This window comes from Falco rusticolus, chromosome 7, assembly GCF_015220075.1.
Source record: "Falco rusticolus isolate bFalRus1 chromosome 7, bFalRus1.pri, whole genome shotgun sequence".
In the NCBI taxonomy this organism is placed as follows: Eukaryota; Metazoa; Chordata; class Aves; order Falconiformes; family Falconidae; genus Falco; species Falco rusticolus.
Window position 1 is genome coordinate 5,000,123 of NC_051193.1, and position 26,679 is coordinate 5,026,801.

General features: G+C 41.2%; 1 protein-coding gene across 1 annotated transcript; it reads left to right on the plus strand.

Moving 5' to 3' along the window:
- The first annotated feature begins 2 nt into the window (after positions 1-2).
- AAGAB (alpha and gamma adaptin binding protein) lies at positions 3-20,729 on the plus strand. Its single transcript, XM_037393391.1, has 10 exons — positions 3-119; positions 7,936-8,126; positions 9,068-9,164; positions 9,962-10,051; positions 12,350-12,433; positions 17,193-17,275; positions 17,972-18,065; positions 18,880-18,984; positions 19,519-19,568; positions 20,090-20,729. Exons 1-10 carry the CDS (start codon positions 47-49, stop codon positions 20,165-20,167), a joined length of 945 nt encoding a protein of 314 aa, XP_037249288.1. The 5' UTR covers positions 3-46; the 3' UTR covers positions 20,168-20,729.
- The last annotated feature ends 5,950 nt before the right edge of the window (positions 20,730-26,679 follow it).

A 26,679-nucleotide genomic window follows, 5' to 3' on the forward strand; every position in this document is an offset into this window, starting at 1 on the left:
GCTGGGTGGTAGCGGCGGGGCCGGAAGGGGCGCGGCGGCGGGCGCCATGGCGGCGGCGGGGCCCTTCGCGCTGGTGACCAGCTGCGCCGCTGGCTTCGCGGCCGAGGAGCTCGTCAAACGTGAGTCGTCGTCGTCGCCTCTGCGGGGCCCGGACGGGCGCAGCCGCGGGGCCCCGGCCCGCCCGCAGCCGCAGGCCTCGGCCTGGCAGCTCCGAGCCCCCAGCCCGCGCCCCGGGGGCGGCCGCGCTCCCCTCACGCACCGACCCCAGAGCGGCCGAGGCCGCCAGGGAGCCCCCCCGGCCCCCGGGCCTGCGCGTTTAACCACCTGCCCTTGAGGAGGGCCGCCAGGGCCTCCTTATCGCTTCAAGGAAATAAGCTATTTAAGAGAGGTGGTGCAGAGCCGCAGGTCTTGTATTCAGTAGCCTGAGAGCAAGGGGCAGGCAGCACCACCACAACCGACAGGAAATAAAAGCAGCCCCGCATCCCAAAATGCTTTGTTGTCTGCTGGCCACTTGCCATGGCTTAGATGGGACTAAACCATCCTAAGTTATACTTGGACTAGGTAATTTGAGAACTGCCTCGATGCTGAATAAAAACAGTACTTTGGAGAATATCAAATGAACAGATTCATGAGACCATAACGTAAGGTTTGCTGCTGGCAGTTCTAGTCATTCACACACAGTGCAAAAATGAATGTCTTTCACTGGGACATGGTGGCCCAGGTGGGCCCAAAAGCAACCAGAGCGGCTCAGGAGTATGGGCAAAGGAAACCAAAGGCAGACTGCTGTCCCTTTGGTTTCCGCTTTCCATTTATGAAGGAAACAGACTATCTTGGACCTTAAGGATGGTAAAATTTTCAGAATTCCTGGTGGGTCTGAACTCTTGCTTTACTTAGGCTCGCTTTCATGCATTAGACCATTTGTTGTCCCTACAGAGAAGCACAAAAGAGGGAAAGCTAAAAAAAAAATAATATTTCTGCAGTTGTTGGAATTGTAGATCACACTTAGTCCATATCAAATACCTAGAATTCATTCTGTAGGAAGTGATTTTCTTGGAACCCCTTTTAGTTCCTGTTTTTATGGCTTGAAAAAGGGAATGGAAGAGAGTAAGACCCGATAGAGGAAAATTTGGTGGATTTTCTAGTCATTCTAAAATTGCAGATCTCAGGAAGAAGTTGCTTAGATCTTGCTGGGTTTGCCATTAAAACTTATTACTATAGCCTTACTTTTTAGGGGACTGTCATGAACAGTTTTGTGTGCATACTAAAATGTATAACTTGGAACACCCTCCATCCCCTCTTCTAGATTTGTTTCCAGCCACTTCTGAGTAAAATTTTAGGACCTCATATAGCACAGGGCTGTCCCTAGGGACTGGCTCCCTCCATCTCATTAAATCACATTTTGGAACAAGAGTAACAGTACAAGGTCTGCTGTCAAAGGCTATTCTGTCAAAGCAGCTGGGTTAATACTGAATTATGTAAGGATTCCATACCAAAGAATCTTATTATTGGTTGTTCCTTATTTTTGAGGAAGGGATAAGCAAATTAGAAGGAATATTCAAAGTTCCTGTAGGTTTCTTTTGATTATTTTTTGTAGCAAAATTAAATAAAGGCAAGCAAAAAGCTTCATAGAAATGCTATTTAATCTGAGAAAGTCTTAAAACTTAACTTCTGTTTATATTTTCTTAAAATGGTACTCACTTTGAAATGTCTACCTTTCCACTGTTTTCTAGTGCCAAAACTGGAGTCTTACAGATAGTCTGTGTGTCCTCTGGTAGGACTGCTTCACAGAAGACATTAAAATCTTCCTGAAATATGATCATTTCCTAAAATAAAAAACCATGAGAATTTTAAGTGCCTGCTTTGTATAACAAGTGAAATTACATCAGATACAGAAGCATAAGCAAAACAAACATTCTAAAACATTCAAGGACATACCGGTAAGGACAAGGCAGCTGTGGCTAGGCTGGAGAACTTGTGCTTTTACAGCATGAAAGCATCACACCAGATTAAAGGCACTATTTGATAGTAGTTTAGCTGAATGCTGAGAACCAGACCATTATATTGGCACCTCTGAGGCAGTAGAGTGTTTGAGATATAATATGTATGGTTAAATATGCTATTAAATACTGTGTTGGTAGGTGTCACAGCACTCTCCAAGCTATCAAGCTGCGACAAGGTCTTTTATCATCTCATACCAGCATATTCTTCATAGAATCCCTCTGCTGCCTTCTCATCTTGCCTCATCCAGGGCCTGCTCTCTCTTCCCTTGCTTCTTCCTCAGCTGCTCTCTCTTCATTGGCTCTCAGCCACTTAAGTTAATTCGCCACACCTGCATCTTACCTACATCAGCCAACCCACCACCCCTGAAGCCAACCCACAGTTGTATATTATCAATGCTGATTAACCCAGCTTCATTCTTCTACAATTCCCCTGCTTTTTTTTTTTTTTTTTAACATTTCATACCTTATGTTTTTAACAATCATTACAACCCTTTTACAAATAAATTTTTCATACAGTCCTCTAATTCCTCTACAGGTAGGAGCCATACAGCAGTCAGGCTTTGTGTTCATAACAGAAACATGAAACAAAGCCCTCCTTATCGGTATTATTACTGCTTTTGCCACTGTGTTTCTGGCTTTCTCTGGTACATGCTCTTAGTAGGCAAACCCCTTTTATAAGTAGAAAGAAGCTGCTTAGAGCATTCACTGTTAGGATATACATGAGAACCAATTTCTCCTGCTGCCTGCCAGAATTTTCCAGGCTAATTACAAGGCTTTTCCTAGTGTTTTCATCCTGGTAAGTAGGAAATGGCTTGAGAATGAGAAAAATATTATAGTACATTTGCTAGATATACTTTTATTCTTTCAAGTTTTGTGGGATGCCCTGAATGCTTTGTTTCACTGTATACTGTCACAAAACAAAGCTATCTAAAATGCACAGAATAGGACTGGCTTGTTTCAGATATATTTATCACAAATAAAATTGTTTTATGTTTTAAAAAACGCCTGCCAACAGGTGAATACTATCTGACTTGATTCCCCACCCACCCCCCGTTTATGACTGTTTACCACTCCCCTCCTCCCCCACAGCATATTTTTGAGTTCTCTTTACTCCTTGTGTAATTTGCAGGAGTATTTTTTATGGCATATTCCACCAGGTGGCTCTCAAGGCCCAGAATGTGAGAAGTGCTTGGTGAACCTACCAACTAAAAGGGTTTGGGATTGTTTAGGGCATTGTAGAAGACTGGATTATGTTCTTATAGCATGTAATCAAATCTGAAATACACCAGGAAAAGTGATCAGTATCTTAATCCAAGCAGCTGCATAAAGGAGTTGCAACGATTCTGAAAAAAAGTTGCTATTAAACACACAATATAGTAGAAGTGCTTAAATACCAGATAGGTTCAGAGAACAGGGAGCACTGCGCCAAGAGGCAAGAGACCTACCTCTGGTTCTTTCGTTATTACTCAGCTCTTTTCTGAAAAGTTATTTCTGGTCTCCAGTTCTTTTGAAAAAGTACTTGCTGTCTCACACTTATAGAATATTTACTAAACTTCTGTATTACAAAAAGGGAATGGATGTTAGGTTTTTTAATTTTGCCATGCCCTCTTCCTTGTTTTTTGCATCATTGTTTACACATGCAAGAACATGAAATTAAAAGTCAACAAGTTTAGTCAGTAAAATGAGCAAACATTTATGTAAATACTAAAATTAATTTCTAAAAGTATTGGTCAGAATTTTGTCCACTTTATTAAAAGTTACAGATAATCATGAGTGAAGAAGGGACACAACTAATGAGTTTGCTGAAAAACACAAGCTAGTGACTTTCTGGCTGGAAGTAAAAAACCTTCTGGACAGATTCTACAAAAGTTTGGAAGTTCATTGAGCTGTAGCTCATCAGTCACTATCAGTTACTGAATTGAGCCATAAAGTGATATTGTATGCCAATTGCTGTTTTATTCTTAAATGGTTTTCTGATAGAGAACAAGCAAAGTGAGTCATGACCTGGGATAAATTGGAAGAAGAGAATTGGCCATGTCCAAAAAATGTGCTGATCTTTGCGTAGGTGAGCGTTAGTACAGGGGCTTTGGAGATTGCATAGGTGAATACTGCCAGCTTACTCAGGAGGTAGTGGCCCGAGGATGGTGCTGGAGCTACTTAGAAATGGCCTGCTTGGTCCCTAGGATCAAATAATTCACTGTAGATGAGGAAGAGTGTGGGACACTGAAATAGAGGATGTCTTAATTAGTATTCAGCAGTTATTGATAAAATTGTGAAAGTTATTTCAGTAAAGTAAGTGTCCAGCATTAGTAGTTGCCGTACTTCTTAGAGGACCTTGAACTCTAAATCATGTTGTTGAATGACACTAAGCAGTGCTCTTTTGTGGCATGAACTTTTCCATGCATGTTTTTAGTACTCTCTAATGGTGATGCATTTGGTGTCTGTTTGCATTCCTGTCATCCAAACAAGCCAATTCTGCTCTATGAAAAGGCAAGCTAATTAAGTCAGCCCAGTAGGCCTGCCTACTGTTGTGGTCAAAGCGTGACTCAGTTGGTTTTCCAGGCTCTTTGGATGGCAAACCACTAGCACTTTCAATGGCTGAGGAGTTTAAAATTAAAAACGAATAACTCACTAGAGATAAGTTTGAAAGCCACCTCCTTTTGCAGTGTTAATTTTCTAGAGGTTTATTCTGTATCCACATAAAACTAAGTGGGGTTTATTCTGATGAGTATCTCTAAATTAGATACGAAACAATTCTGGCTGAATTTACTTTTTTCATTAAAATACAGGCTGTCTTGGAAAGAAATTTCTGGAATCCAGGCGTGGTGGCAAATGTAAAACTAGTTCCATCATGGAATATAACTTTGACAACTCAGTTTGAGTTGCAGTGTGTATTTTTTTTATAGTCTCTGCTTGTTTTCTAAAGGCCAAAACCTAATTGGTCTAAGTGACTTTTGTGGAAGAGAACTAATCACAAGATACCCAGACTGCATTTAGTTTCCTGCCATGAGTAATCGGGCTGTTGTGCAGTAATTTCTTCAACCCTACATGCAGGCTGAGACATAGCAAGTCTGAATCCTTTCAGAAAGTTCCTGCAGTCCTTTGAGTTTAGTGTGCAACATCCATTTTTACTGGGAGAGAAATTTCACAGGGGATTGGCAAAATCTCTTCAGATGAATGATGGGTAATCAGAAGCACAATGGGATGAAAGAAGACTGCTTAAAATACAGGAACAAGTAGCATGTAATAGGAAATGGGACACATCCTCATTCTTCTAGCTGTACTTTGAGGCTTAAGTTTGTCCATGGACTCATTTGTAAGAAGAAAAAAAAAAAGCACTTACACAGTAAATGTGAAAATTCTTTGCTATCAGCTTTTGCAAATTTTTTATAAAAAAGTTCTTTTCTTCTGTATTCCTGCTAGGGTGGCTAACTTCACTGAAATAGCTTTTGAATTGATTTTCCTTCCTCACCCTGTTTTCCTCTCTTAGGCTTTCTAAGTCTGATTGCAGATTTTCTGGGTTTCAGTATTTTCTGTGGGCTCCTTTATTCTTAGCTTCTTGCAGCATTGACTAGCAATTCTCTTAGCTTAGAACTGATTTTTATATAGTTATTTATTTTTAGCTGTCAAAACACCTGTGAAGGGAAATTTAAAACACATTTTGTTTAGCATTCAAAACCTCTAAACCAAACATCTGGTTTCCAGGGCAGAAAATTAAGATTATGCCTGCATTTGGAAAGCTAGGCGATGGATAATTCTGGAAATAAAAGGTATCCCTGTGTTCTGGACATGAACAGTAACATTGTCTGCCTAACCTGTTTCCTCTCCCAGTTTCTGGAAATTTGTCAACGTTTTATTCAAGCAGAATGAAAGCTACCTCCATGGGCCCAATACCCGTTTAAACATAACTCCTGGTCTAGTAGCAATTGGCACATACATAGTCCTATTTACCAAAGATACAAAACTGCATTATACCACATATAGCACTTAACTAGTCATTCGTAAAGCTCTTGTTTCATGGCAGAAAAAAATTTGTCATCTCCCCAAATGCCTTTATTATAGAAGAGAATATGTACATTAAAGGTATAGAATTTGTAAAGTGCCATACTGACATTTGGTGATCTGTTTTACTAGTTACTGGGGGGGTGGCGGGGGGAGCATGAGGAAGAACAGGCTTGATATATTCGCGTAGCCTAAATTGAAAAGCTTGAGTTAAAACACTGAAAAGCTATTCTCATGTCTCCGTGGAAGATGACTGCATAGGTGTTTGCTTCAGGTCAGCGGTGCATAATATCAACTAATGCAAACAGGATGGAGATACCTGCTGCAAAGTGACTGCAGTGTTACAATGAAGTACTGCAGGGCAAGAGGAGATCCACATGTACAAATTGAGATAAGCATGGGAAAACAGTTTCTCTGTGCCACTGGAACTAGTGTGTACTGCTTAAGAGTGATTTAAAGAGCTGGGAAAGAATGAAAATATTTTAGTGTTACCTGTTTTGGTTAGCTGTATTGATAGCCTCTTCCATATTTATGTGAACAAGATAATGCTCTAAGAATACAAAGTTCAGAATCAAGGTTTGTTGGGATTGACTCAGTATCATCATCCCCTGGCCCCAAGGAGACATGGATAGTCTTATCACAGTATAGCTTCTGACTGGAGACCAATTACTCTGAAAACTATTGTCATCCAAATTAAAAGTTCAGACTTAATCTGGAAAAAACATGTAGATTTGGCACTTTTCCTGTTTTGTTTTTTTTTTTTTGGGTTTTTTTTTTTTTTTTTGTTTTTTTTTAAAGAAAACCAGACAGGAGATTCCCTTCCAGGTTTCCGTTTCCAAGGTCGATTTTCTCTCTTAGATTATTCCCCGTGTCATCTTCCTCACTGACTGCTGCAAATAACCCTTCTCATTTCGAGCTCTCCTCTGTGCAGCCTTGTGCACCATGCTCGTTCACCAGTTAATCTCAGACTCTGCAGTCAGCTGCAAAAATCGTTGAACCTTTTCTATGGCGACCTTGGCAATGGAATTTTCCCGATTTTTTGTTGATACGGTACAGAATTTCAAATTCTTTTCTACACTATTTGGGGAGCAGCCTGTTCCAGAATCTCCAGGAACATCTCTCAGTACCTTTAAAATATGACCTTTAAGATCTTTAAAAACCAAAATAAATACATGGGTTTTCAACTCTTCTGATGCCCAAGGCAGTTTTAGATGACTGTCAGTTTTCTATATAATTAACCTGTGGTTTAAAGTGTCCATAAGTTTGTCCAGCTGGAACATGGTATTTTGCCCTTTCCAGCAAGGTATAGATGGGATGCTCTGCTACTAACTATAATTCAACTCCACCAGGTGGCTGTCATGCTATGAGAGTGTACGCTGTGAAGGTTGCTACGAGCACATGAAGGGCAGTGTTTAACATTACATTATCAAAGCACTGCCTTGGATTTTAATTGTTGAACTCCTACGTAGAATTTAATGGGAATTACAACCGAATTGTAGTAACTTGGTTTATTTTCTCATTAGTTACCTTCAGGTTTTGGTCACAGTCAAACAGTTCTTTACATCTGAATGAACATGCAAGGTTTATTTCTGCTGTAATAAAGTCTACGCATTCTCTCCATACATCCTGTTTACAGGTAGGGAGTTGAAGCTAACACTTCAAAAGGCATTTCTAGGAAAAAAAGGCTTGCTTTCTGAAGAGCTTCTGTACCACATTTTATTTTGAAATCCAGAAAACAAACTCTTCTGAAAGCTAAATAATAAGCTCTAGGACAGAGGAACAAATTGAGCATGAATTTTTAAAGATCTTAAATATATAGTGGTTTATTATAGTAAGTGAGGATGGCTCTGTATTGGCATTGTACCAAGCTTCTGTAGACAAATTATTTTCTTGATGCTGGTTTTAATCATCCATCTCATTTTCTTTTCTACAGGTATCATAGGAAGAGATGACCTTACTGTGGGTGCAGCTACACGTGGACAAGTGAATTTTTACCCCTGGACAATAGATAATAAATATTATTCTGCAGATATTCACCTCTGTGTAGTACCAAACACATTTCTTGTTACTGGAGATATTGCTGAATCTGTGCAAGCATTCGTTGTGTACTTCGACAGCACAATAGTAAGACTCTTCTGCTTCCCTGTATTGCTTTATCTGTACAGTACGGTTGCTTTGTCACAGCAATAACCACAAATTATATGCTCTTCATCTTGTGCCATCCATTCCTTTTAGGCTGTTCTATTAATTGTCAGTAGATCAATGTTAAATTATGCCTGCTAACAATGGAAGAAGTTCCCTTCCCTTTTACTATTATACTCCAGCTGGAAGAGAGGTTTTCAGGATGCAAATATGCCACTAAGGCAGTTCCTCCTCCAACCTACCACCTCCAACTTTACTCCTAGCTGATGCTAGTTCAAAAAGGCTGCTTTAAGATAGCCAAGAATGTGAGCTAAACGTAAGGTTCAGTGCTATCATTTTACCCAAAATTGGTTCTCCTAAGCTGGCAGGAGTGAAAACAAAGCTTTAGCAAAAGCCAGAAAGATTCTGAGGCAAAAAAATATTCTAAATAAGGAACTGTTTTTCACCACAGATGGGAAAGGGTGCATACCACGCGTTCTGCAAAGATACCATTAACCAGACATCTCAGGGCTGTCTCAGAATAAACTAGAGCAATGGGAGTAATTCATCAGCCCCCATAACATCCACTTTAGTGTGGAAGATAGAGTAGCTGCACATTAAACCCAAGACATGCTTAAAATGAAATACTCACGATTAGCCTTCAGTAAAAACCTTTACTAATCTACATGAGGATTACATAATTAATATTAGACATAAAAGGGAGGTCCAAGGCAGTAGGATTAACTCATCTGTAAGGTGTCAAGAATCAGTAGGAAGTTGCATATAAGTCAACTTCCAGTAGAACACATCTGAAACATACTTGATATGCAGCCTAGCGTATTTCCTTACTTCATTTTATTCTAATACTATTAATGATTTAAAAACTAGTTTAAAAGTATTTGAGGATGTGTTCCAAAGAACTTTTTTTTTTTCCCTCTATATAGAAATCTGGACTTGATAGTGTCTCTGAATGGCTTCCCCTGACAGAAGAGTGGTTACCAGAAGTCATGATCCTGGTTTGTAACAGAGTATCTGAAAATGGTATGAAACCTGAAGTAGTTCCATACTGGCTTAGTGTTATTAACCCTGTATAATGATTTATTTTCTAGTTAAATCAAGGCAATTGTTTCTCAAAATACCTGGGTGAGATTAGGTTTGAGATTTGATTGAGAAGAGCCAGGTTATTCTCGTGACCAGGAACAGAAGTCTTAATCTAGTTGCGGTTAAAACTGAACCAGATTTTTACAAGCTTGCTTAAAATGAGCTCTTTGTATTCCATTCCTAATAAGTATACCAGAATGTACTGCAAGGTAACTAAAAAGGCATTTGTGTTACTGGATGTGCATGACCCCCTCTGGTGAAGAGGGAGGATTACTGTTGGTTGCTTAACTACAGTGGAAAGTACATTCAACATTTTGACCATTTGGACATTAAATACGCACGTTTGCTTTGGTTCTCAATTAGCATATGCAATACAACAGCAAGCTGTAAGGTGCAGGTATGTCCCTGTAACTTAATTCAAATTCAAACTTAATAGAACGTCTTCATTCCCCGTGGCACTTCACAGACATTTTCCCTTTGAGTACCCACTGCAAAGCCATTTGATTTTATGGTATTTTAAAAGAAACAATTCAAAGGAGGAGTTTGTTTAACTCTGGAGTTTTTGGAATGAAATTCAAAGTGAATGGAAGACCTACACCAGCTACTGTATACTCTTTCCCCATACAATCCAGAATAAGCAAACAACTATGAGGGAATAAAATGTAGCTAAAGATTCAGCTGCTGATGCTAGTCTGAAATGTATATGTTCAGTATGCATTTTTGTTTCCCAAATTTAGGTGTTAACAGACAGAAGGCTCAAGAATGGTGCATCAAGCATGGCTTTGAACTGGTAGAACTTAGTCCTGAGGAACTGCCTGATGAAGATGGTAGGACTGCTACTTCTGTGTTCATGTTTAGAATGAAAAAACATACCAAAATATCTTCTAAACAATTGCAAGGGGGCATAACTTTATTTATGTGCTACATGATTACAGCAAGAAATGCTTCCAGTTGGTGAGGCTTAGTCCCAGCTATAAAAGGTCAGGAGGAGGAGGGGGTTATTTCCTCCAAGAAATTCTATTTGTCTCCTCCCAAATACAGCTGCTGTTTATATAGCACCTACATAAAAATAATATCTGCTCCTTTTTCTGGCACTAATCTTAGGACTATATTGACAGATTAGAAGCATTTATATTCCACTCTGGAAATCTAAAGAACAACGACCAGAGAGATGCACAAGGGCATGAAAATTCTTATTCTTTTTAAAAGACTTTAAAAACTGTTGTACCTACTAGAGAAGATAGACCTTATTCAAATAGTGACACGATATGTTTTTAACAGTCTCTCATTTTCAACCTTTTAGAATAGCATGCACTGTTACACAGGAAATAAACCAGTTTCAAAATCACTGGCTGACCATATGTTTATAACTTGAAAAATCCCATCAAAGTCAGCAGCATGATGTGTGATGTTCCACTCTTAAAAAGTGACTGTGCACTTCCTGACAGCCTTATCAGCATCAGCCTTATCTCCTCATTACAGAGATAGAAAAGAAGTGTTTACATCTTACCTCTATAGAGCCAAAATGAGATAACCGACCCCATTTCCAGACTTGAGTGGAATTAGTCACTAACATTTGCTCTTTTTCAGGTTCACCAAGTACATAGCTGTCACCAGAAATAATGTAGTCTAAAATCCTAAACCAGAGCACAAGTCCCACCCCTTCTGTCCTTTAAAGGCCTAGATAAAAATCGTATCTTGAGTAGCTAAGAATGCTCCTTGTCCCCGTGCCATGTCTTTAAAGAGGTGCTTCTTTTTCGCACTGTGTTGGTCAAGGAGGAAGGGATACATATACCTCTGATTGATAGAAACCAGAAAAATCAGAAGTGCATGCCTCTTAGACTACAGTTTTCTTATGAAGTGCTTTAAAAGGAAATACTAGTAGTAGTAAGTCAAGTTATTTTTCTATTCAGTAGTTGTTGTAAAGAACAAGCTATTTACCATTTAAATAATATAAGTAATAGGAATAATAGGATGTTAATCTGTGGCGTATTTATTTCTTTCATGGCTTTTTAATACAGTAGTTGATTCACTGTGACTCATGCATAGGAGCCATTGTGTTCCAGTGAGTAACATGTTTGCCCCATAAACATGGTGTGTGAATTACAAGAGATACAATGGATGCAGTAAACATACTGGGCCGATATCTGTTTACAACTTGCAACATTTCTGGCAGCTCATCACAACTGAGCTGGAGCACTTGCTATGACTACACTGTCAGTCAGTTATTTGTGCAGTAAGGACAAGAACCCTAAACTGAGACTTGGTAACAACTCTGATACAAAACCAAACAGCAGTATCATAGAAGGCAAAAGATTTGATCTAAGGGTTGATAGGCAGCTTTAATTTAATTTTTAAAGGCAGTTTCAATTACTGCACCTGTCCTTGAGTCATCTTAGAAGAGTTTGATTTTTAAGCAATCACACTTCTGTATCCAAAGGGTTGGGTTTTTTTTCCCTGTTGCTTTGTGAGACCTGCACAAACATGGGAAGCTGACTAAACTGAGGAAATGGGAAAAATGACTTTATACAAAGTGGTGTCAGATCTATTCAGATAATTTGAAGTCCAAATAGTGCTTTTCATAATCTTTCAAGTTACTGTAATTCACAGGATTACTGGAACATTTGGAACTAGATGTTGTGGAGATAGCTTTACAATGACAATTTTCATTTTTAAAGTGTCACACCTTTTCTAAATGGTTGTCTGAAGTTCTTTACTTTCTAAAGGAAGGAAAAGTAATTCTAACATCCATTTTGTATGCCGTTCAGCATTGTAAAAGATAATGGGGTGAAAGATGCCTTGCTTTTAACAGCAACTTAAAAATTGTCTGTTACTATTAAATTTACTTAAGTTATTTAACGGTGTAGGCCTCATGCGACATACCTAACAAAACCCCACTCAGAATTTAGATCTCTCTACAAAAGGCTGAGAGCTCACAGCTCATACATAGTACCTGGAAGCCTAGATTTGGCCTTTCACGAAGCAAAGGCAAGAAATCTGTGTTTCCTAACAGAAGTAACTTACATTGAGTAGGACAGGTTTAGACACACACTTTCTTACTTTCAGGCATGTCATGCTTTTTAGTCTAATTGTTAGGAGAGCAATATCTTTGTCTTTTGGTTTAGATGACTTTCCAGAGTCCACAGGAGTGAAACGAATTGTACAAGCCTTGAATGCCAATGTGTGGTCCAACGTAGTCATGAAGAGCGGTATGTAACACAGGTTCCTTTTATATGAATTCTGGAGAATGCAAGGCCGAGAGGGCTTAGTATTTTTAGCAAATGTGTAAACTGAGCAGCTACAGTACTACTGCAACTGAACCAGTATGAAGAGAACTAGACCACTCTTAAACATTTTACATGGAATAGTAGGGTTTCAGGTATTGCTTTCATTGTCTCTGGATGACAGAGAAACTCATAGGCAATGGATGAGATTTATAACTGTTTCAGCATCTGTTCCTGTGCCCTCTGTATAACTTGCTCCCTACCAATAGCTTGAGTTAAATATTCCACTAACTCCTCAAGTTTGAATGAAAAATGAAAGCTTGTTCCATCAGACTCTTAGCAGAAAATAGCTAGTCATTATCAGCTTTGTCTAAAGACCCGATATATGGTTTAAGTGTAGAAGTTTACAATTCCAAATTTGTTACTTTTTAAATTTTTTTTTCGAAATGGGGATGAGAATTGAATATCAAGTGTGGAAATGAGATTTGGCAAAGAGTGATTTCACATGTCTGTTGAAGGACATACTAAGTGCATTGCTGGAAGGACTGTCTTCCCTACAGAGAACCCCACTTGAGTACATGGAAGTCACAGAATTTTTTTAAAACAGTGCAAAAAGCAGGCAAGCCCAGATGATTTCCTGAAGATAATTGATTATCAGGTAGAGTTAGAAACTTGGAAAAATCACTTTAGGGATAGACTCATTAGACAACAAAATGCTGTGGCTAGCCCAGGGTTACTGCAAGTGTAGATACTTCCATTTACTTGAAAACCATTAATTACCTTTCTAATAACACAAGCTGTTGCAGGAAATGTAAGAAGATTAAAACCTTGTTGAGTGCTTGGCCTTACATTTCTTGTTTCACAAAACCTTATCCCAATAGCAAGTTTCCAATGTCTGTCTGCTCCCTGTTGTACAATTTTCCACCGCTGCGGCTGCTTCCTTCCTGCGTCTTTTAACTGTGTAATGTTTTCAAGTGCTGAGTGGCTTCTACTAGTTCCTGTAACTGCAGGATGGTTACTGGGGCTCAGTAGAACTAGAATGAGAACTACTAAACTGATAATCTTTTTCATTCTTTTTTGTTAATATTGTAAATGTTGTAGCCTTTTGAGTATTTCTTACACCACATCAGACTGTGGTTAAGGTGGATTCTAACTTAACGTAACCAGAGAAATAGGTAGCCATTTGAGATGGTGTGAAGTTATCTCACTAGTGTTAAATTGTTTTCTTAACATCATTATTTCCTGCATTTGACAGATGCCAGGTTACAGAAGAACAGAACTTAGTCACATGTTCAGTTCTTCATGGGGCGGAAATTCCTGTGCATCATTGGTGTGTTCTGTAAAGGTCAGGCTCCCTGAAAATCCAGATTTTCTGTCTCCACAGTAGAGAAACCGCACAGCGTTAATGCACATTGCTACAAAGCCCTCAGGAAGTGAGCTGTATTTGGAAGTTGTTGCAACCTGACTATGCCTTCAAAGGGAAATTGTTGAGCTCATTTTACTTAAAATAAAACTTTTTACAACCTGTAAAGTACCTTTTGTTTTCAGCTTCCTCCTGATCCTGGAAACTGGCTGCCATGTAAATCAAACTTCAGATTTTCTAGCGAATTGGCTATAACTGCTGGCCATTTAGAAACCACACAGTCATACTTCACATGAAGATTTCTCATAGAGTAGGTGTAGTAGTAAACGTTTATAGCGCTGTTAATTGTGGCTATCCAAAAAGCCAGTGTTACAGCATTGCCTTACTTCAGCTATCTGTATGAGAAGTTTACTGACAGCAGGAATAACTTTTTTCAAGTACAAACATTAAAACCATGTTATTTTAAGGTGTTTTATCTTAAACCCAAAGACGGTTCTTCTTAAGTTACGAAGTAGGTTTTTTTTCCACACACACCTATTAGGAAAAAATCAAAAGGTCAGGAATTTTATTCTAACTATTAAAGACATTGATTCTTACACCAATTCATAAAAAAGGTATTAATTATAACACAGTCAAATTATAAACTTTTTTTATCAAATAATACCATATGCTTTGTGAGTAAATAAAGCAGCGATGTCTCTAGCAAAAGAAAAATAAGCAGTCTTACCTGAGAGTCTCCAGAGGACAATTCCCTTTTGTAGTTGGCGTAAAGTTGTTGCTTCTCCCGGCCTCAGAGCTCTCTTCAGCCTGAGAATCAGGTGGGTTTCTTCCCTTTGTGTGCAAGAGCACGAGGAGTTCGCCAGCTAACATCTTTCCCCCCCCACAAAGGTCACGCGCTGCTGTTGTCCTTATCTGTCCCTTCGAGCGCAAAGCTAGTTGGCCTGGATGTCAGGAAGAGAAACAACCTAGTGCCCTCTGAAGGGGGCTGCTGGCCTCCTTTCCTGCTTAAATACATGCTTTATTGGTCCCAGCTGAAGCTGGTTACCTAGGGTGGGGCCAGTAATTAGCCTGGCTCTCTTTACAAAAAATTAACCTGAGTTAGGAGGACTGTTTAGGCTTAGTAATTTAAAGAAATTACGAATTTTGACTTTTTCGTTCCAATTTTGTATGGAAGTCAGGATCACCACATGTCAGCTAGAGGCACGCTATGGAGGAATGGTGGATGAAGGCAGCGGAAAACATTCGCTATGAAATGAGCATATGTGCATCTCGAAGCCGTGCTCAGAGCACGGCGTACTAGAGCTCTGCAACTATTAATGGGTGACACCTGTGAAACTACAGAAACTCTGTCATAATGAAGCCATCAACTGTTACAATAAGCCGAGTGAGATAATTTTTGGCTTTGATGCTGTAAGAACACTGTGTAAGCCATCAGCCACTTCCTGAATTGCACCCAGAAGTTGAAATAACTTTTACATCCAATAAAAAGAGTTTATAGGAAGGCTTTCAGGCTTTTTCAAGGGTGTGCCTGCAACCAAGTGTTATGTCTGCCACCTCCCTAGCCATGGATCCAGAAACAAATAGCTGCTTTTCAGAGATCCCTGCTGTAGATTCCAGTTGTAACGGGGACATTTTGTAATGATGCTGGCTGAGGTTATGTGTATGTGGTGGTGGTGGGGATGGAGCCACTGTTGGTTTTCTGTACAGGATGAACTGTCTCTGTAGATATGGAAGAGGCACGTGATTAGATCGCTTCATCCACCCCTCTGCCAATGGGGGAATGTTCTCTCCCAAGTACGTTCTGGACTGCAATGTCCAGTCTAGCTTCAGAGGACTAAGAAATTGGCTAAATGCTGATCTTTACAATTTCCCAAAAGAAAGCTCTTTGCTCAGTCTGCTGCAATTTGGGGACGCCACTTTGTTTTGGGTTGCAAGTCCCAAACTTTTATCGCTCAATTGTCTGTTAATTCAGCTGGCAGACTTCACGGGCTTTCACATCCTGCAACTGAAGGTTTTTAAGGCAATTAATTCGGCTAAACTGATTCACTTCTTCCCAAACCTTTGGCGAGTGATCTGTTAAAGCAGTAAACCGGTATAAAACAGGGCCAGTTGAAACAAATACCTGCTGGGGGATGTGGGGAGCACGAGGGGAGGACTGGGGCAGGACACACATTAGCCCAAGTACACAGTGAAGATTATTAAACAGGAAATGATGTCTTAGTAATTCTCTAATGGCAACATGTTTACGTGTTTTCTGGATAGCTGATGGTTTTAGTTACACATTCAACTCTTCAAAATGAAGTTTTGTATAAAAGGCAAGTAAATTTGGACAGTGCATAAAAATTACATCATCTCAACATTTGAGTCTAGAGCTTAGTCATTAGTGCAATAATTTAGAACACATTTTTTTTAGAAAGTAATATTAATCTTTCTTCTGGCACAAGACATTGTTCCCTGGCTATCTGTGGTGCAACAACTTAACTTTTATTTCTTTAGTTGACTAAAATACTAAGATTTTCAGAAAAATCTCCTCTTGAGTTGCTTGTATAACTGCAAATATTTGCTACTCTATGCAAGGCCAGCTGAAAACATGGCTTAGAAAAAACCCCAAACCGTCCTAAGATCACCTAAGATCATTTTTTTTTAAGTGAAGTTTTAAAATACAGTTAATTTAATTCAAAAATACTGCACTGCATCTATTAGATGGTTGTTTAGTTTTAGGCTTGAATTTAACTTTTCTTTTTAGGTTGGATTTTAAAATATCATTGAAATACACAGTAGGTTAGCAGATGTGGAAAGCCCAAAGCACCTTGCAGTGTGAAGAAACGTTGGATTTAACGGCTGGGTCCTTCCACGAATTCTGAATTAGATATTTAAAAATTGCCTTTGCCATCACTGTAGTGCTCAGCCTATTTAGATAATATGTGTACAAGCAAAGGCACTTGTTGCGTTTCCTGTATCTAACCACAGACTTGGTGCTGCTTCCCATGGATGGTGAAACCTGGTCCGCTGCATGTCTGTAATAGCAAATGCTGCTTCTGTATTTTGAAAACTGCCTTGTTTGGAATCAGAACAGACGGTCCAGACGAACTCCTCACAGAGCAGTGACTTCCAATAATAAGAAGAAAGAGTCACATCTCGTATCGCGTACACATCTATTCCCTGTTGGTAATATTTAGCAGTAAATGTTGTTAATACAGTTTTTTAAAAACTTCCAGAATATAAAAATTTTCTGCTTAAAATATATTTTCAAGTGCATTGACACAGTTTTGCAGGGTGCTGTGTATCTTCCCTAAAATATTCTCTGTCCCAACTCAGCAGTTAGAACTATTTGTAATAATATTGCATCTTCAGCCAAACTAACAGCTGTTTTGTTTTTAGACAGGACCCAGGGCTTTGGTCTTCTCAGTACATTGGCGGGCGCGAACCACAGCGTTGGGTCAGAAGAGAACCAAGATAGAGAAGTAAACAGTAATCCCTATTTCTTGCTCTTTGCTCGTACTGTTTCTGGTGTTGCTCTTTCCTGTTGTCATGCTTGGTGTAGTGGTGGCAGCAGCTTTCTTTTTTTCCCTCCTTTCTCAAGGGATGCTTCGCAGCCTGTTGGGATGTATTTTAAAGGACATATTCGTAAAGTCTGAAAAACTCTGCATTTTTCCCACAAGTCCTCCTGAAACAGTTGCTCCTAGGAGCTATCACCTGATGGCTGGGAGCTTGCTGTTTTTCAGGACATTGTCGCAGAACTCATCATGTTACCTGAGATGTCCAGTTCTGTGCTCAGTGTTGGGTGTTGATCACACTGACTTGTGCACTGAATGTTTTATCCAGACAACTCACTGGAGCCAAGGAAAGATTGTTAAAAGCTCCATTCAAAATGCTGTTTTTCATCTATATCCAAGAGCCGTATTTTCTGCAAGACAAAAACTATCAGTTGATTTTTTTATTTAGAAAACAACAAGAAACCTATCATAGAAAACCTTGTAGTACCTGTTTACAGTGTTGTTAAAGTGGCTTTTCGTAATACAGGGGGTACAGGTTTTGCAGTAAGTAAAAGTTTAAGATAAAGCATAAGTTTTGAAGTGAAAATGGGGAGCGCCTGATTTGCTGATGGTGCTTTTTAGGTGCATTGTTGAATATTCTACTGTCTGTTTGTTTCCTGACAGTCCAAACCATCAGCAGCAGACAGAGAAGAATCCCATTTGGACAGCAGAGAAGATGGAGCTAGCACAACCAACCTACAGACTGACAACACTGTAGGTAAGCTTTTTCTTTGCTTGGAAGATACGTTGGAGCAGGCACCCCTGGCTGGGATGGTCCTAGAAAGCCATTGGCTGCTTCTCAGCAGAAAGTGTGGCCTAAGTGTGCTTGCCAGAGCCTGTAGAGGCTAACTGTTGTGACTTTAGGTGTTCTTCTTGAAAAAATGGGCCGAGGTTTGGATAGGAGAGAGCCCCTGCAGTACTAGGGACTGGAAATGTTCAGATCTGATTTTGTGCAATTTCCTGATGCATATATTGCATCTTTATATGAATAAAGCTTCAAGCTTTATGGTTGCAGAGAAAAATCATTGCAGTTTGGCCCAGCAGGAGGTGAGTGAAGCACCGTCTGCTTGGGTCAGTCCTAAGAGGTTCAAGAGTTTTGAGCTACAGGTCCTTAAATAATTGCACTATTCCAGGAGATGGGACTTTCTTGCAAGTTGTATTGTGGAGATCTTCTAAGGGTTGGGTGATGTTAGTTGTGGTCTAAGCATAATCTTTAATTTACTCTGTGGCTGTTCATAGACAGATCATTTTCTAATAAGCAAGAAACCTTAAATATTGGATGAGCTCAAAAACACTCTTGTAATCTAATGTGTAAAAATTAATTACCACTGTAATTATGCCATGAGTTGTCTGTATGAACAGTTGGTTCTGTATGAACAGTTGGTAAATTAAATGTTTCTTTCCTTCCTGTGGGGTTGGAATTTGCAAACGGGATTTGCAGATGTTAAAATACTGGTTTTATCAGAAAGGCTTTCATACCTGCTGACAAAACAATAATTTACCTTAAACCAACCTATAGGCATTTATTTCAGATCCCCTGTTAGATGTGGACATTCAAGAGTTAGCCAGCCTAACCACGGGAGATGGTGACCTGGAGAACTTGGAAAGGCTGTTGTCAAAGCTGAAAGAAATGAAAGGTAATGTACTAGGGAGAGACATACTGAGCTACATCACCTGTATGTATCACCTTCTGATGACTGGAAGGCATAAAAACCAGCGTGTATGTTGGGAAGATTGTACGAGTTCCTGTTCTCTTATCTGAGGTTCTTTATAAGTAGCTGACCTTTTCATTTATTTGCCTGTCTTGACAGTGCTCTTGAAAGAAGTAGTTATTGCTCAGCTGACAGCTGTTGCACTCATTTTGTTCTCCATGAACTAATGCTGCAGTTTTCTATAAACACTGTAAGAAGACTTTATATTTTTTTAGCTCTACAACTGCCTGCTAATCCTGCAGTTTAAAGCTGCACATGTTTGAGATAAAATCCAGTGTGCTCAGAAGCATCAGCTTTCTGCTGTTTGGGAATTGCGATTGATCTTACTAAATAAATAACATTCCTTTTTTATGATCTTAAATTAGTTTCTTGGTAGTCCCCCTAAAAACAGCTGCAATAGGCATTTCTCTCCCTGCTCACTGCTGAGGTTGACAGCCTATGTCATGTTCTTTCCCACAGATAAAGCAGCAGCGTTGCCTCATGAACAAAGAAAACTACACGCGGAAAAGGTGAGGTTTTGAAATTGGCATTGGAATGACTAAAACCAGGGGTTTTCTTTCTAAGCCACAGTGACACCTCTACTTGTAGAGTTCCTGTATTAAGAGTAGTAAGAACAAACTGCACAGCCTTGGGGAAGACTGTCTTGTATCTCCCAAGAACTGAATAACAAACCTGGAATTTTGAAATGCCAGAATGGGCTTTCCCCTTCCAAAATTTCTGAAACAAAGGCCCTGCAGTCACTGGGGGTGTAAGCCAGCTTCCACTTAAGTCAATGGAAAAGTCTTGGATCTCAAGAAAAAATTAATCATGCCTTAATTATCACAAGTTTTGTATCACGTATTCCTCCCATGAATTCTGTTGCCTTTGTGTTGCTGAAACGTCTTGACTTCAGAGAGGATTAGCATTGTACTTAGAAACACGGTTGCTAGATTTAGCTGCTGCTCAGTTTCTAATTTTTGATGGTAAATGAAAATATTCAGTCATTTGAGGGGAATTTTTCTCCCTTTCCCATCTTGTTTTCCATTGCTAGGTGGCCAAAGCGTTCTGGATGGCAATTGGAGGAGACAGAGATGAAATTGAAGGTCTCTCCTCAGATGAAGAAAACTAAGCTCTTCTGTAGCTGTAAGCGACAGAGCAATCCTAAAAGAGCAATCTTTTCCTGCAATGAGTGTTTATTGCGAAAAGCCCCATTTAGCTTTAGTTGCTTTCTTTGGTTAAAGGATTCCCCGCATCATTGTAGTAAGTAACACATTCCACAACACCTGATGGTTAGAGTGGTTTTGTCTGACTGTTCTATTCTCTCTCAGAGAATTTTGGAAGGTGATGCACGCAGTTACAGGAAATAATAATTTGTTTACATTTTTCGAATTAACATTTTTATTGTTTCCTCTTTTGAGTTTAAATAAACAAATTTACTACCAGTTATCTTTCCCCATATGGCTGGTGGTTATTAAGTGACTGCTTAATTCTAAACTCAACATTTTAGATGTAGGCCTGTTTGATGTTTTTATGTAGCTTTATAACTGACTTACTGGTTAAAACAAACCAGATTTATATGAGCCATGAAGTGAAAGTTGCTGAATTGTGCCCTATTGAGGGATGCTCTGCCAAGGCTGCAAGGTTAATCCTGCTGAGTGCCAAAACTATTAAAAATGGCCCACAGGCTCTGAGTTCTGTTTTCGTCTGTAAGTACGTGGTCCTTCCCTGGAAAGGCAGGTGTTGCGCCACACTCCCTGGGTTTCCATTAGAAACTAAATTTGGGATTAAATGCAAGACTGAGTATTGCTGCTGTTCCAGGGGGGAAGATCCCTGCCTAAACCTTCTGCAGTGCTTGGCCTCCGAGGCCTAGCAGAATGCACAGGCCTTCTGGTGGTGAATTCTGTCCCAGATAGCTGAAGAGAAAAGCGTGATTTCAAAAACCCCACGCTGTCACCTGAGGCAGGTATTACAGACTTACGCTCCGTGAGAAGGCACCAGAGTAACAAGTCTCAGATGGCTGCTTCGTGGCATCAGGCATTAGAAAAAACTCCTTCGTCCTCAGATGTGGTGTGTTCTCACCTTCTGCACAGGCAGGCGGTCATAGACTCGCTGGAGAGTATAAACACGCAAGGCACCAGGAAAACAAGGAGGAAGGCGTGGGCTGGTGGGGGAGGAAGAAGAGAAAAGGTGAAAGTCAGCCTGGCTCCTTCTCTGCTGCAGTCAGCTGTCAGATACAATCTGTGGACCAGCGGGAGGAGGTAGCCGGCAGATCCCCTGTTGAAGAACCAGGCTTTCTCTGCTGCTTGTCTGGCACACCCTGGGAAACGACATGTATTTTCCCCCAGAGCATTCCTTATCAACCTGAAAATACACCACGTTAAGCAATCTTACTTGGAAATTTCGAAATTAACTTTTCCAACGTCTGGTTTTTTGTGACAGTAAATTTTGTGAGTCTTGAGACGATGGCTTTCCATAATTTATTTGACAGCTTTAAATCCTGAAAGCACTTTCACAGTGGTTCTTGACAGTCATTGCCTCTTCTTTTAAGATTAAGCAAAGATAAAATAATAAGCTTCTTGGACTGCTGTAAACAATTTCCTGAGTAAAAACTGCAGCGTTTTCAACTCCTAAGAAATAGAACTGAAGCCTTGGCTCGTAGTTTGAGAAGTATCTCTCATACAAAGACTGAGCAATAGCTCTGCCATAGTAAAGTACCTATTTTTTAAGAAGCAGTGTTCCTTTTACAGCGATACACGTACAGATGTCAAGGAAGCACATCTACCAGGGCCACCTCTGCCAAAGCGAGCAATACAAAACAGCCGCCAGGCTTTGCTGTGATGTTGCCAGCTCCTCCCGTTCTCTCCTCCTTTTTCCCCAGCACAGAGAACTGTGGTTCTAATAAAAGAACTGAAGGTGGTTCCTTCCAAGTAGGGAATGGTTTTCCATGTTTGCCTCTTGGTAGCTGAAGACTTTTTTTTTCTTTCTAAATACTTATTGTGCAATAGTGATAAATGGCAAAAGCACAGAGTGAATTAGATGAAGGCAGAGAAGAAAATAATGCACATGGATACTTGGTAAAAACCGGTTCTTTAGACGTGTGATACACATGTGACAGTTTATTTAGCAACATTATACAAATTAAAATCAAGTTCTTTCCTGCCTTTTTACAAGGTAGCAGCAGCTAAATTCCCCATAAATGATGCCTTATCCAAGGAATCAGAATTACCAGTTGGGGAACACGCTTCTTCAGCCTGTTACAAATAGGAGGAGGAGATTTGTATTACAGGAAATACATCCTGGAAGGAGTCACAGCTCTTGGTTTAATGACGAAAACAAGCCTTTGAAAGCACAGAAGAGGTATTGACAGGACAAGCAAGCACGGTTTGACCAGAAGAACAAGGAGGCTGGTACCGTAGCAGGAAGGCCTGATAGCCACCGTGCCACAGGGAAGGCATCCGCGCTGCTTCTGCCTGAGCTTAGCAGAACATTTGCACAGACAATATTTTGGTGCAAAATCTGATAACATAGCAAGAACTCTTTAAATGTATTTTTGTTGTATACGTCTGTCTTGTTTGTAGATGCAGCCTGTGCTTTAAAAAAGCACAGTTCATCAAGGTAGGAAGTATAGCTAGAAGAAACTAGGAAATAGTTTTAAGGATCATTAAGGACTATTGTATTTTTTAATCAAAGTTTTCTTTGCTGGCAGCTTGTTTTTTGTTTTGTGGGTTGTTTTGTTTTGGGTTTTTTTTCTGAAGAGAGGCTTTGGGTTTGGCTGCAGAATTTCTTCACATAATAGATGTTACAGAAATGAATAAAAAGGGGCATTAGCAGAAAAACAAACCTGAAAGTTGTTGTGTCTTTTACTTAGTTTTTCTTTGTATGCCACAGCATTGTTTAGCAACAACAAAAGAATTCCCATCTTGGTTTTCAGTTTTGGGTTGGAAGGCACCTTAAAGATCATCTAGTGCCGTACCCCTGCCGCTAGGTCAGGTTTTAAGTCCTTGTAACAGTTTTGGAGGTGTTAGCTTTCGCTGGTACTGGTACTCCAGTGCTGAACTGGAACTGCTGTGGAACAGCTCTGCAGTTAAGTTAATGCACTGTGGCTAGATGTAGCAGCTTTTCCCAGGTAAAAGATGGTCATGAGAGCATCTAGATATACAGTAACTGAATCGTTAGACACAGTTTTGAAGGAAAACACGATGCTGCTTCCGTGAAAATGGCAAGCATTGGTTTCTGAGTGTGGTCTTTGCAAGAAAGTTCAAAGGAAAGTAACTGCACCTGTGTTTAGCAAAGAGCATCTGAAAAGGGTCACAGCAAACACGCCGAATGCTGTGGAGGCCCTTTAAACTAAACAGAACTGAAGGAATCGCACTTCCAGCATTAGCCATGGCACAACAATCACTGAAACTCATGAGAACACACTGTGGCCAATTAAACCTTGGAGGCTCCATCAGTCCCGGAGTTCCCTGCACGACTGCCTGCAGTTCATTCTCCCCGAGGGTCCACAGCGGCCACATGAGCAGCTGGTGGCAAGAGAGCGACCGAGCAGGGGACGCAATCAAGAACAGAGACGGAGCGTGCGAGAAGCAGTGAAGGAATCAAACAGTATTTAAACATCGTCTTCCCATCGCTCCACGCTGCTGCTACGTGCAGCGGTCAATGAAGGACCTCAGAGAAGCCACCCGGCCGGGCAGCCTGCACTCGCGATGGCACGGGCGCGCCTGGGAACGCCTGGCTCTCCCTGCGCGTGGCTGGCAGCCCACTGCAGTTGGTGTAACCCCCTGGCCTTAGGGCTGGCTTAGCTCCCCAAGTCACCTCCCACCCCCAGCCCGGCAGCCTGGCTGCTCTGGTGGAAGCCTGTTCCGCACGGCAGCGGGCGGGGGGAATCCTCTTGTCTCTCCACCCGTGTTTGCTTGGACACTTGCTAATCTACAGGAGCATTTGCAGAAGGGAGTTAAGAGTTTGTGGCCTTAGAGAAACTCATTCAGGAGTCAGTTACGACTCTATCTATTACAAATGCGGCTCCATCGCCTTCAGCATTCAGGTTTGGTAGTTCTACTAATCCGTCCTTAAATACAGCCAAAACACGCTCTAGTTTTCCTGGCCTTGGAAGGCTTTCCATTGCAGTACCGCTGCTCTCTGACCTGAGGAAAGGCGCTTTCGTTACGCTGTCTGGTACTGATTTTGTTACCTATATGAAACAGGCCATACAGCTTCTGAGGCCAAGCCCTGTCTTCCTCTGTAGCCGGTTCTTTTTGTGATTAAACTAGTTGCTGGGTAATTATAAATACAATACATTGAGAGTAAAATTAAACTGACAAACTGCAAGTATGTGCCACTGTTTGCTAGTCAACTTCCAACTCTGACTAAAGGCTACAGGAACGTTTGTCCTGAACACCCACAATTAGTAGATTATAGGAAAAAAAGAAGGAAAAAAAAAAAAAGAAAAGATAAAAAGGTTTATATCCTTTGTAAAGTGGGTGCTGTGGTGTTAAGGCTCTGGTTCCCAGCCTTGGTGGGGCTCGCTGTCACTGCTTCCACCTTCTTCCCTCCCTCCCCCCCAGCAGCCTGCCCGGTGCAACCCAGGGAGGAGAAACCCCTCCTCTGAGCCAGGAGAAGGCAGGCAGGTGGGGTGGAAACCTCAGTCCAGAGCCACCCCTCTCCAGTGTTAAACCAGAGGCCTGCCCCGCTGCCCTAGCTTCAGGGCAGCCGATCACCGGCGTTCCCAGTTCTGGTCCGGCATTCCCAGTTCTGGTCCGGCATTCCCAGTTCTGGTCCGGCATTCCGGCGTGGCTGTACAAGCCAGGCTGCAGTCCTCAGGAAGGTCTGGGATGACACTTGGCGAGACTTCCCTGCCAGTACAGACCCACTGCTTTTTACCCAACTTTTGCCTGAACTAAAACAGCCATGCAATGTCAATTTTTTTATATATATATATTTTTTTTGCTAAGGCTTTGAGATTTTTCATTTATCAAACCTGTACTTTGCTTCAGCTTCCCATTTTCACCACAGATGAGAAGACTGTGATACTGAAATCCGTGATATATTCAGGTGACAACTAGCAGAACTCGCAGCTCAGAGCCGATTTACTACATCACACTTGAGTTTTGGCAACCCCAGTACAAAACCTGGACGAGACCCTTTTATTACCACATTGTTGGAAAAGTGAGTGGAAAAAGTATTCTCGTAAATCCTCTGTCAGGAAAAACAACAAAAAATATCTGAATTTCAGTGAAACCCTAGGAGGAACATTAGGAGTTCACAGAATTAGATCATAGTGTGCCTTGGCTTAGCTCGCAATGCTATTTGGAGAATGCCCGCTCCGAGGCCAGCTGAACGCCAGTATATGTGTATTTTTCCCCCCAGTGTAGCACCTGACCTGCCCGCCTTCAACTGGAACAGCTGCTTCGCTGGACATTCCCTGGCCGAGTCACCTTGAGGCAGCAGGGACACATCTACGGCGTCCGGCTCTCTCCAGCTGACCAGTGTGGGTGCAAAGGGCTCCACTGCTGCGCAGCTGCTGCTCTTCAAGCTCGGCTGCTGTTAATTTCCAACTCTGCCTCTTTGAGTGGCAGGGAGGAGCGGCATCACCGGCGCAAAGAGAGACCATAGACCTGAGAAACCTGTTGCAGCAAGGAGTAACAGCCAAAAATACAGCCTGGGAGATTAAGATGGAAAAACTTTTCCCCTAGGAACAAGATGCAGCCATGCGACAGCTTATCTGGGGAGGAGGCGGGCAGAATCTCTTTTGTAGGATTTTTCTTGAAGAGTTATCTGGACAAAAGCCCAGCTGACCTGATCTAGTGTTCGCAACAGTCTTGGATCAAGCACAAGGTTGGACTAGAGACCTCCAGTAGTCTCTTCCAACCATCGCTCTTCTGAACTGAAGGAACGGTGGGGCACTTCTAACCAGGCCTGAGAGAGGCCATGTCTTTCCGCAAGGCGGCACACGCTGACTGGGTGAACGTACCGAGCTGGACCAGAAGATTAACTTCACACCTCCTCGCAAACGCACTGCGGCCCAGAGCCCACGTTTGTGCCCACCCACCCGCCGGAGGGCGGTTCGCTCCCTTCTGCAGGAGCGAACAACGGAGAGGTTTAACGGGTCTCCATCACGGGACTTCAGTTCCTCAACACAGAGACATCAGAGGTGTTTCAGGGTTCTGCCTGGTGACAAGACACTGAGGACAAAGCGGTAAATACTCCCCTGCAGCTCCTGCACTTCTGAGTTTCCCAATTCACAGCTGTAAGGTGAAAGTACAGCCCCAGCTCGGTGTACCAGGCAGGGTGAGCGTTTAGCTGCGTCTGACCTCCCCAGCATTTTGACAATAAATCCTTTAAGCCACAGTGCTCCACTTCTACTCACCTTTGAAGCCCGTTAGTTAAAAGAACTAGTTGCATTTTTTTTTTTAATCATTTCTTATATCTGGCTTTAAATTCTTAAACCAAGCTGTCCAAACTGTAAGAAGAATAAAGATCTTACCTGTAACTGGGATCTCACGCAAATTACTGGGAACAGCCTTCATCATACGTACCTAAAGATGCTGCTCTCTCTGAATTACTTGTGGTTTCACAACTCCAAACGCTTCCAGTTTTTGTCCTTAAATATATTTTGCCAATATCCTTATTTTCTCATAAGCC

What these genes read in the sequence shown, in the direction of transcription:
- AAGAB (XM_037393391.1), top strand. Translation starts at nt 47, where the DNA reads ATGGCGGCGGCGGGGCCCTTCGCGCTGGTGACCAGCTGCGCCGCTGGC. An exon ending in TAACAGAGTATCTGAAAATG is followed by an intron (nt 9,165 to 9,961) that starts GTATGAAACCTG and finishes TCCCAAATTTAG; the next exon opens with GTGTTAACAGACAGAAGGCT. An exon ending in AAGAGAACCAAGATAGAGAA is followed by an intron (nt 17,276 to 17,971) that starts GTAAACAGTAAT and finishes GTTTCCTGACAG; the next exon opens with TCCAAACCATCAGCAGCAGA.